At 38.1% G+C, this 12,476-nt stretch overlaps 1 protein-coding gene across 1 annotated transcript in view; it reads right to left on the bottom strand.

The window, feature by feature from the left end:
• Positions 1–11,842, bottom strand: part of ZNF804A (zinc finger protein 804A) — a 317,543-nt gene extending 305,701 nt beyond the window's left edge. The window contains exon 1 of the mRNA XM_004267407.2: positions 11,135–11,842. Coding sequence (XP_004267455.1) covers positions 11,135–11,245 — 111 coding nt within the window. The 5' untranslated portion in view covers positions 11,246–11,842. The remainder of the gene's footprint in view (positions 1–11,134) is intronic.
• Between the last annotated feature and the right edge of the window lie 634 nt (positions 11,843–12,476).

Here is a 12,476-nt window from a genome sequence, read left to right as displayed (position 1 = left end):
AAAATATCCACTTCAAGAGTGAAAACTGATACTTTTACAGCCAAGAGTGATAATCTAGTAAGGCATGGTTACACACCAACTCTCTGCTACCTCCATATTACTATATGTATCACATGTGACTGAGGTAGAGAATGGCTAAGAATAATTACTTGGGGAAGTACACAAATAAAGTATATAGCAAATATATCACATCTATTTTGCATTTCCATATTGATTTCTTGGTCAGTAAAATTTTAAAGTGACTTTTAGTTAGTAAAACTGTGGTAACCCTATAGTTGACAAATTTATTAATGCATGATTATTTACTATACCCGTGTATACGAGAGCAAGAGGAAATGTTATGCCGCCCCCTAGTGTAAATATTAATTTTGTAATACCAGACCTGCAGTGATCCAAGACATTGCAAGGGAATCACAGCTACTGAAATCATTCTTGAAGAGAATTAAAAGAAATTCTAAGCTTTCCTAAACAGCCAGCTTCCTAGGAGTACAGAGTATAGTTCCACAAACTTTATGAGACAAAAGAATGTCTTATATCTTAAGGTTTCCATAAGATTTTCATTTCTTTATCTACTGTAATAACTAGGGCCCAATCCCTCCTCTAAGGGAGGAGATTTTATGAATCTTGGGTGGAGATAAATATGTAAGGAGTGCCATGGGTAAACAGGAAAACAAAAAGGAAACGTTGATATTGTTCAACACTAAAAGTGTCCAAATTATGTAAATTTATACATATTGAATAGATGAGATTCTAGATATGAATGTTCCAGTATGAAATACTGTCAATAGCTACCCTCATTTATTGGGAGTTTATTAGGGTCAAACCTTGTGCAAATTACTTTACTTGCACATCTCACTTGATGTGCAAAACTGTTTTCTAGGTAGGTATTATGTATCACCTCCATTTAAGGATAATATAACTGATAGAAAGGTGAACTTGACCAAGGTCATAAAGCTAGTGACCAGTTGTGGTAGACTTCTCTTGTCTGATCAGTTACCTCTTTCTCTTACTAACATAACACTGATTTTATTGAGCTTAGCAATGTGCCTGGCTTAATTAATCATGTTCCCATCCTTCCCTGCACTTAGGAGTGGTCCTATGACACAACTCCAGCAGAAGAGATATAAGCAACACTGTTGAGTGGGATTTCTTAAAAAAAAAAAAAAAAAAAAAAAAAAAATTCAACTTTTTGTCCTTCCTCTTTACTCATTTTTTCTAGCTTAGAATGTAGATGTGATGGCTGGAGCACTAACCACCTTACAACTGTAGGAAAAATACAAATAAAATCAGAGTCTTTAGTCTTGACATTACCGAGCCACTTAATGTCAAAAAATATCTAGTTGCATATTTCTGTTACACTAAAAATTTGATATAAAATATTATATAGGTACAGAGTTGATATTTGGGATCCTGGTTACAAAAAGTTTTACTCACTATTGATACAGAGGTCTGTTTAGGATTTGGGCTCAGGTCCATCTGGTTATAAAGTGTGCTTTCAACCACTGTGTAAGTATGACAGTAAATATTCTGTCAAAGGCATGCTAAACTGGATGCAAGAACACAATCTTGGAGTGAAAGTAGTCATTCTCTTCCCTACTATGAAGGAATTTTGTCTCATTTCAGCAAAGAGAGGTGATTTGCTAAATATCAGGTTTTGAAGGAAGTACCACAAAGATTACGGTATTTCCGTTGACACTTCCTTGTAAGCCACTAGACCATGTCACTTGAGACCTTTCATTAAACGGGGAGAGAATCCATATTTTATCCCATCTTTCTGTCCTTGACCACTTGTAAGTAAAATCATTTAGTTCAAACCGCTCGTCATTAAATCCCTACCTTCTTTGTAACTGGCCTCACTTCCTCATCAGTTACTTATTGTCCAAAACTTCCCTGCTTTCCATAATCCAAAGTGTTTGGCAATTTCCTAAATTCTCTCCAAACAAAATTTGCTTGCTCCACATCAAATTATTTAGGTGTTTCCTATCTGAAGGACACAAACAAGGCAATTTGTATGGGTTAACCTTTGAATCACTGTTAATACACTGACCTTCCCCACCTGCCCCCCCGCCCCCAGGGGCTGAATATGGGAGGAAATCTGTGCACCAGAACTAACCATGCCCCTCTGGCATGATAATTCAGCAAGGGTCAGGAGAAAGCTCTCAGGCTCACAATAGGGCTGTGCATAATTCAGTCTCATAGGAGGCGTCTAAGATGATCCCAAGAACTCTGAGCACTCCCTCCAAGACTCCTCCTCTCTGTTGTGGTTCACCACTCCACTGCTACCACTGCCTGCACTGGGATTATCGGAACCAGTTTTATACTACCCTGTATACCCAGTAATGTCAGTTGCCACAGGAAGTCCAGAATTCCCAAATTTTTCTTCATTTTCTGGACTTCAATCTCCATGAGATTATGTTACAACCTCTTTTATGACAAAATTCTCTATATTCCTACATGTCCTAAAACACTTGGACTGTGCCTTGAATTCAGAAATGTCCCTTATCAATGAAATCTCTATAGCTTTAGACTTTTTGTTGAAGTTTTACTTCAGCATTTTGCACCAACTGAACTTTGTCTCTCTTGAAAAGCCTTTCCCCTTTCTCTCTTAAGAGATGGGAGACTGTTTTATCTCCCCAGAGTCCTCATAAGAATGTGCCAGTGCAGGGCACATGTCTTCCATGCTCCACCTTGGTAATCTTCAACCATTCTCCTTCCCTCCCTCATCCCTAAGACTCTCCGGCTTTGGGTCTCATTTCCTTGAAATCCTCTGATGGTCTTGCCTCCCTTTTCTTTGCAACCATCCATGTCATATCTGAGAAAGAAAAAATCAGCCCCTGGGAACTGTCAGCTACGAACTTGTCTAGATCAAAAAGTAAGGTATGGGGCTTCCCTGGTGGCGCAGTGGGTGAGAATCCGCCTGCTGCAGGGGACACGGGTTCGAGCCCTGGTCCAGAAAGATCCCACATGTCACAGAGCAACGAAGCCTCTGCCCCACAACTACTGAAGCCCGCACGCCTAGAACCCATGAGCCACAAGTACTGAGCCCATGTGCCACAACTACTGAGTCTGCACTCTAGAGCCCGTGAGCCACAACTACTGAAGCTTGAGAGCCTAGAGCCCGTGCTATGCAACAAGAGAAGCCACCGCAATGAGAAGCCCACACACCGCAACGGAGAGTACTCCCCGCTCACTGCAACTAGAGAAAGCCCATGTACAGCAATGAAGACCCAATGTAGCCAAAAATAAAATAAATAGGAAAAATAAGTAAGGTATGGTTCTGTTATCAAAGATAAACAGTTTCACAGTCCCCTAACATCGGACAAGGTCATTGATGAGCATGAAGGAAGCAGGAAAAAACAAGACCACTTCACAGTCATGTTTGGGGACCGACAAAAACAAACCTACTGTTTTTGTTATGAAACATCCCCATCTGCCAGCCAACATGAGCAAAAGCTGCTTCTCTACCAACTACAGCTTTGCCCCCACTCCGTTCCTCTTGCCTCCTAGAGAAAAAGCACTAAAATAACCAATTGTAGAATGGCCCTCCTTTCTCACAGGATAATCCAGAATAAAACAATGTTTCAATAAACTCCACAAAATCACCTTACACAATCCCAAAACCTATAAAACTCTCCCTTATTTCCTCTTCATGAGATGCATCAAGGTGTACAGTTTATCTTGTTCCAACAAGTACGAATAGGTCCAGCTTGGTTCAACTAGAGCTCTGTTCCTGGTGGTTTCTGGCTGGTGGTTACTGACACCATTCTGTGCATTTTTCATGAAAACATTTTTGTTTTGTAAAATTTGTCCTTCATTTTACATAGCCACCCATTAAAGCCAACTTTCTTAAATTTGGGTTACCAAATTGTACACTTTTGATATTAAGTTTAAAAATATTTTCTCTCATTTAAAGATAGCCTGATTTTCTTCAAGTACAATAAATGCATGTATGATTAGCTATTGGAGCTGAACAGATAAGAATAACTATAGTTTACAGTTTTATAAAAGTTTTTTTGGGAGGATCCAGGGAGATTGATTGAGAGATACATAGTAATCCAGGCAAATATTTAAAATAAAGTTATTATACATTCCTTTATAAAACAACAAAAACATTCCATATTAAGGTTTATAAATTTTAACCCTAAATAGTTTAACAATGTCAATTTCACCTATTTCCAATTAAATCCAATTGGAATTGGATATGATTTATATTTCAAATATTGAGTTTTCTTATTGTAAAAGAGATGTAATAACTGATCCTCAGTGTACTGTTTGGGGTCTAGATCAACAGAACCAACAGGAGAGATGGAGAGAGAATTGGGGTGGTGGTGGGGGAGGCAGGTGGAATACATGGAGAGGAAGGGGAGAGAGGGAGGAAAAGAGAGTTTTAAGGAATTGGGGATTGACTCTGATTGTGGGTTTTTGGGGCTTCTGTAGGACAGGTCAGTAGGCTAGAAACTCAGGGCAGGGTTTGATGCTGCAGTCATGAGGCAGAATTTCTTCTTCACCAAGAAATCTCAGTTTTTGCTCTTACAGTCTTTCAACTGATGGCATGAGATCCATCCACATTATAGACAGTAATCTCCTTTACTTGAGGTCAACTGATTACAGACATTAACTATATCTACAAAATACCTTCAGAGCACCTAGATTAGTGTTTGTTTAAATAACTGGGTACTATTCTGGTTGACACATAAAACCAGTCATCACACTCAGCATAGCTCATTTTTCTAAAGCTATGCAAGTTAAAAGTGTTTTCTTATAATTTGAATATGGCACTGTCATCATAAACATTTAATACGTTAAATGTACTTACATTTAGAAAAGTACATAACTTTCTTCTAATGGTGCCAAACCATTATGAAAGAGTCCAGAGTACTACATCAGGTAATGGACTTTGTCATTTTGACAACTAGGATTGAGTTTTAATTATTTACTACCCCACTTTATATTATACTGTGCTAGGAAGTGTACTGTAATACATTTATAAAATTAATGAAACCTTGCTAGTTGAAAACAACATCATAATATTGTATATATGTTAATAATTTTCTCAGAGGCAAAGGATAATCTGATGAGATAAAACAGATCAAATGGTTTCAGGCTAAGAATTTTAGAGGATAGAATTAATAAAATTATTGATATTGTAGTTTGCAATATAAAAAAGTGAAAAATAAATATAAAAACTTCTTAATGAATTTTGGCTGCAGTATACCACAGATTAAAACTGCTATTTTTTTCTCTCTGGAAGGATTACTCAAACTCCTAATTACAACAATTGCCTACAATAGTAATATCTCAGTTAAACAGGATCGCTGAGAAAATTATTTCAACACTGTATTATGATTACATTTATTAAAAAGTATGATTTCCCCTATGTATAATACTTTCAAAAAACTATTTTCTAAGTATGTTACATGAACTAAACATGTTTACCAAAAGTATAAAGACTAAAATTACATTCAAAATTAATTTTTAAAAAGACCAAAAACAACAAGAAATTACTAAAAACACCTGTGGTCTGAGCGAAAGTCTGCAATTTTAAAATGCAAAAATGCATCATCCTCAAATCCACGTTTCTATATTATAATTATTATGATAGGTCATAATATCCTAGATATATGATCTGGAAAATACTGTTAAGCAGTTCAACCAATACATAATAAACAGTATAGAAACATACAAATATGCAGAAAACTTTTTGGAAGACTGCTGTCTATCTAAAAGTTGGTACCATGAAGGGTAGAATGACGAAAATGTTTCTGTCTCCCCATATGTAAAATTTGGTTCTCGGACTAAACAAGAAGTGGAAAATTCAAGTGCCTTCATTGGTCAGGAAGGTATTATAAATAAGTGAAAACTTATATAACAGTAAGAAATAGTATAGACAGTAGCAAACTGTGAAGTGTATTCCCCTTTGAATGGCACTGAAGCCCAAATACTTTAAAACACAGTGCACACTGAACAAACTACTTCTGCAACCTGAATTTGGTCCTGAATACAAATACAACTATACGAAACCTTTGGATTAGTGTTCTCCAACGCTCTTGTTGATCTGTATTTTCAGCAAAAACGTAATCGCAGTCATCAATAAACTAGAAAATATTGGTGCATAATTGAAAAGGAAAGACAAGATAGTATGTCACTATTTGACTTTCAACTATCAAAAATAAATAATATTTGATAAACTTAAAAAGATATGTTAGAATCACGGATGTTACTTGACAATATTTGCCTTAAAATACTGCTTACATTTTTGAGTAGGTCATAATATCAGTATTTCAATCTTATTTTCCTTACTCCAATAATGTGTTCTGAAAACACACATGTTGTAGTTTTGCTAGAATAAAAAACAAGTATAGCAAAGAATATATGTCACATTAAGTTCAAGAAAGTGAGACACAAGATGGTCTTTAATACTGAATGTATAATAATGTAAAAGAAACTTGGAAAAATATATAACTAATTACATGACCAAATTTTTAAAGTGGGGAAATTTAGCCATATATTATTCACCCTAACCCATCCTCACCCCTGACCTGTCTTGAGGATATTAATCTAACAATGAGAACATTTCAGCAGCACTAATTCAACAACTTGTTTCTTTAGTCTTATGCACAACCCTAAATGTGCCACATAAATGGGTTTTAGCGAGTGGAGAAACCTTTTAAATTATATACTGTAGGAGATAAAGAAATGTGTAAGGGAATGACATGAAAAATACTGTTATATTAGATAATGAAAATTAGAACAAAAGTCCATATAGTATATTTCAAAGACCTACCTAATTTTAGTGAGCTCCTGTATACACAAAGGAAAAAACCCAGAATTTTTTCATACTTTCAAAATGAATACATATGAAAATATCTTGAGTGACAAGAAACCTGCAAACTTGTCAAAATATGTGAATATTTTTTCAACATATTCAAAATGAATGGCGCATCCATGAATACATCTTAACATAATATTCAGTGCATAATACTTAGCACAAAGCCTGTGGTGCCTAGAATAGTGCTTTGCAATTAAAGCATCTCAATAAATCTGAACGAACTAAATAACAAATATGTTGATAACTGATTAATAAATCAATACATCTTTTCTTGCCAAACCTGGTACTTAATATTTTGGAAATGGAGGACAGCCTTCAGGAACAGGGCTTAGGCAAGACAAAAATTATTGATGTTCGCATATTGGAGGACAAGAAATAAAATAAATTTGAATTCAAATTATTCTGTGAGTCTGGCCCTATTTCTCCACACCTAAAGCCAAGTGGAAAAGTAGAGTGTCTTCAAACAATAGATGACACCAATACCATCTCTTTATCAGTATCCATATTATCATACCAATTTCTATGGATTCCCTAATTTAGTATATAAATTATAAAGGAAACATGTCTAGAGTCAGGAAATCTGCATTATAATATTGACTCACTGCCTGACTTCAAATCAGCACTCCTTCTTTTTGAATTTCATAGTCTTTAAACAGACATAATACTCTTGTGAAATATAAAAATGCTGACCAACTAACAGAAGTAATAAACAAATTAGTAATGATTTCCAAAGTTCCACAAACTCCAAATTCCATATTAAAAGTGATTAAATATATATTTAAATTCTGCATTAAAGTATATATATTTTAATATTTTGTATTAAAACTTTAAAAATATATAATTAGGACAAAAAAACTTTTGTGGATCAACTGCAAAACATAAATATAACAAAATGTCTTTATCTAATAAACAGATGCATACACAATGGTGGTTTGGGATAATCAAAAGAAAAACAATAAGAATACATGGATTGTAAACTTTATTCATTGTCATTAAACCACGTAACTTATTCAGACATATTCTGGAGCACTAATAAAATATTAGCTTATTTCTTATTCCATGGAATTAAAGCTATATCACACATATGATGCTATTTATAACAGAAATCATCACAAGTAGAGTGAACTTTCTCTTTGATGGTAAGACCTTGCAAAATGGAGATTTGAGTATATTCAGTTAAAATTGTGAAAAGGAATATATTTAAAAGCCCAAGAATAGGATCAAGATTATCAATAGGCTTAATCTTTAAGTATGCTTAAAATTTTATTGTGTGAGTGACATAATATGATCTATGGAAAGGTCTGTACATTTTGATAATATCCTCAGTATGAGTAGCAGGATTACATTCTGGATTTAGGACTAAAGCAATTAACCAAGGTCAGTAAACAATGAGTTTTATTCTGTAAGTAAATTTATTCTATAGGTAACTTCTAATTCTTGAAAGAACACTGTATTAACAGTTATAGCCTATCTTAAATCAGTTCAAAAATTTTAAAGCCTAGAAAATAATGTTTTAAAAATATGAATTTAAAAAATGTTCAGAATATCCATTAGTTATCTAGTGGTTGAAAACTAATTGGAATTTCTCTGGAAAAATCCCTCAATGGATTTTATGTTTTAAGTTGTGCTTTCCCGAAATAAGAAAAAAAAAACAAAAAAACCACTCATTAAAATTTTTTTAACTTAATACACATTTCAAAATGCAAAAATGTGATGATGTCTTCAAAGGCAAAGTTCACAATATGTCAAAATAAAATAGACAAGAAAGTAAAAAAGATCTCATAATTACTACTCTATAAAAATGGGATTAAAAACATGACAACCATAAATCCTTACTTGAAAATATTCAAATTGTGGAATATATATATTTTTAAGATAATATTTGTGTTTCTTATTAAGGTTGCTATTTCTGAGAAGTTTCAGGTTCAGTTTTCTGTTTTTAGCTTATAGTAAGTTTTAGCTTATAATAAATCTTCACAGCATCCTACTTGCTGTAAAAAATACATTTTTAGATAAGTATAGAAAATTATTTAATTAAAAAATTCATTTATGAATATATTTAGAATCTCTTCTGTTATAGACAGGTATAAATCTCATTCTTTTCAATAACAAAATCATCAAAAGACATAGAAAAGCCACACATGACATATATTACTTTTTAAAGTAATAGTTTCAAATATAGTGGAACCATATATGAAAAATCTACATCATTTCAGTCGGTGTAAATCTCTTGCACAGGAAACACTAACTTGGGCAGTTTGTAAACACAATCTTGAAGGATTAGCTATGAAGTCCCTATAAGTCCTTTTACCATAAATAAAATAGGATAGGAACTATTTCTAAGCCTTTTTATCCCAGTTTGTTGCTTCTGACATTTGCATATATTTAGATTTATTCATCTCATTTAGGTAGCTGCTCTTTAACACCTATTTTAATTTGAAGATTAAACTGGCAGATCTACAGTTTAACCTACCTTTTGTCAATATGAGTGATAAAGAACTAATCAACTTCAAACCGACAACAAACATTAGCTTAAGCAAGTTCAATCATTTATGGAAGCCCAAGGTTGACTTAAGAATCAAGATTACCAGAATTTTAACAAGTTGAGGTTTGGCAAATAAATGTTTTTTTCTATGAACTTTATTCTGTGGCTTTATTACCTACACCATTATTATAACTATGGAGATGAGATCTTGTTCAGTCAATAAGTTTGCCTTTCCTCATAAGTGAAACTTGATTTAAAAAACAAACCAGTGCACGCTTTTTTCAAAATGAAGCGCTTCCCCTCCCCCAAATTACCTTCACATATAGTTGACTTCTCTAAGTCTAGCCAGAACACTTTCCATAATTACCTTAGCCTGTGCCTATTGCTCTGTATAGTACTCCACTAAGGAAGACCACAGAAGAGTATTTTCTTTGATCAACAACAACAGTAAACAATCTTATCCAGGACAATAATAAAAGCGATAAATTAACCCTACTTCTTTGAATCTTAAATGAGCTGAGAGGAAGATGTCCAAGAGATTCAAGGGAAAAAAGAAAATAATCAAATGAATCACATCAATGTCAGAATTCACTTAAAACTTCAGAAGAGAACTTTTCATTCTTGGAAGACAGATGCACAGCACATTTAGAAAAAAATTTATGTAGAATCGTATTTTAAGATATATAAAGAAAATAGATGAAGAATACTGTATTTACTTTTGGACTAATTGACTCTGTCCTTAAACTTCTACTCTACCTATTCAGAGCTCAGTAATCACTTTGTTAAAAGGGGGGCACAGGGTGCTGCTTGCTAATAGACCCAGACTTTCGTGATGCATACATTTGCATATTACCACCTTACTCGGCTCTACTCTGTTTGCAGTACTCAGCCTAATGAGCCTTCTCTCTACTTCCCTTTTTCGTTATTGGGTGTGTAGTTCTCAGGAGATACCAAGACTTGGGAGTCAGTTCTGCAGGGAGGTTTTGTAGCTAAAAGGGGATATGAAAGAAAAAGTAAGGGCCATCACCCTGTACTATCTCAATGCTCAGCACATCTCTCACCAGTCAGGAGTCCTTTTCCTACTAGAATGCTGAAAGAGAAGCTCGGTGGTCCAGTGAGAACCTCCCAGGACTGCACGGGCTCTGTTTGTCTAACACGTTTTTCCTTGTGGCTCTGACTGTGTCAGAGTGCTCACCCGTCACACTTATCTCCAACCTCTTTTGAGTGAATAACTTAAAGCTGACGGCATAGGGTTCTGGAGTCACTCAGTTAAGCTTTGTACTGACAACTTCTCACTAGAGAAGTTTGCTGCCAGTCCTTCCTGAGACAGCCGGAACACAAACTCCTTCTGAGACCATCACTCAGTCCCGCCACTTGCCCCGCACCACCAGTCACATGGACCCCCGCCTCCACGAGAGGCACCCACATCCTCATTACCTTCAGCTTCCTAAAGCGACAGAGGCTATAGGGTCACTTGGGGTTGGGGTTATTTTCTTTTCTTTCTTAAGAAAAGATCCTGTTGACATAATTTGTTTCGAATAAAGAGAAACCGTGGTAATCTCCACCAGGACGGAGTGAGTTGGAGGGTCCCGAGCGTTGGGAAAGTGTCAACCAAAGCCATGGATCTCAGCTTCCCTGAGATTCCTACCGTTTTCTACACCAAATTCTCACCCCACGCTCACAAGACAAATAAATGAATATATTATAAACCAAATTGAATTGTGACACCCCCAAACCCTCACAATAACCTCAATCCTCCAAATGTCCTCTTAAACAGGAGACAGAGAGACAGAGAGAGAGAGGAAAACAGAAGCGATTACCAGAGTTTTGTTCCCGTTCTTGCTGAGAGGGCCCCGGAAAACTCCCTTTATGTTGCGAAAGTGTCCGTTGCTGAGATGCGTGGAGCTGATGACAATGTAGTAACACTCCATGGAGCAGCCGCCGCCTCCTCCACCGCAGCCGCCGCTTCCAGGCACCCCGCGCCAGCAGCCGCAGCGCGCCGGGGCCCGGGGAGGTTGGGCTAGGGACCCGCCGCCAGGGCAAACCGCCGCCTCTCTCGCACGCCCGCCGGAGACAGGATCACTACGCGCCTCTGCCGTGCGCGCCGAGGTTCCTCCGCCTCCGCATGCTCGCCGCGCTGTCCGTCTCAGCTGTGTTTCTCTCCTAATGCGCCTTAGGGCGATTCGCCCCGCGGGAGGATCCCGGGCTGGGAGGGGCCGGCCAGGCAGCCAGGAGCGGAGCGCGAGTCAATGCCGGCTGCGCGGCCGAGCGGAGCCGGGCAGCGGGAGCCGCCCGAGCGGCAGCGGCGGTGGCGGCGGCGGCGGCGGCAGCAGCATCCCCCGCTCTCGGTGCCAGCACTCGGAGTTGCTGCTGCTGGCAGGCATGAGTGTTATTATATTGAGCGGCGTTGCCGGTCCATTGCACTGAGCCAATGGCAGGGAGCCACTGGGCTGATACTGAGAGCTGTCAGAGGAGTACATCTGTCACCCGCGGCCTCCCTCCGCCCTCCCCCGCCGCCGCCGGGACCCACGGCAGCGCCGGTCTGGGCGCGAGTGGGAGCGCGCGGCGAGCGGGACGCCCCCCAGCGCAGCGCCGCGGCGGCGGAGGGCCAGGGACTCGAAGGCCACCGCGGGCGGGCGGCAGAGCGGCCCGAGACCGAGAAGTGGGAGACTCCTGTAAGGTGGGGGCGGAGGGAAAAATGTAGAGACACGGAGATTTCTTGCCTAGCAGTCAGGGAAGGAGGAGGGGACGATGAGGGGCGGGGGGCGGTAAATAAATTAATAATTCAGCACGAAAAGCCAACCGCTTGCAACTGCCGCGTATCCAGGCAGGTGCCAGCTGCTTCTCTCTTGAGATAGTTACTACCCATTGCGTTTAGCTTATTTGATCTTATTTATTTTTAATGTGGTTTTAGTATGGAGCCTGGATTCTGTTCCGAATCTTAGAGGAAGAAAATGTCCCTCCACCCACCACCCATTTGTAGAGATCATAAAGGTTTGTGTTGATAGTTTGGGGGGCGGGGCGGGGTAGTTGTGGGGATACGAGTGAAATGGATAGAAAGTAAAAACAGATTCTTGGCTTATGTGTTCCTCGACCCGGAGTTCCCCTCACCCTCGTCCCCTGAGAACCTAGGTTCCTGCTAAATTGCCAAAGCTGAACGGA

The sequence above is a fragment of the Orcinus orca genome, chromosome 7, assembly GCF_937001465.1.
Source record: "Orcinus orca chromosome 7, mOrcOrc1.1, whole genome shotgun sequence".
NCBI lineage: Eukaryota > Metazoa > Chordata > Mammalia > Artiodactyla > Delphinidae > Orcinus > Orcinus orca.
The sequence above is the reverse complement of the archived record's forward strand: the minus strand, read 5'-3'. Positions and strand labels throughout refer to the sequence as shown.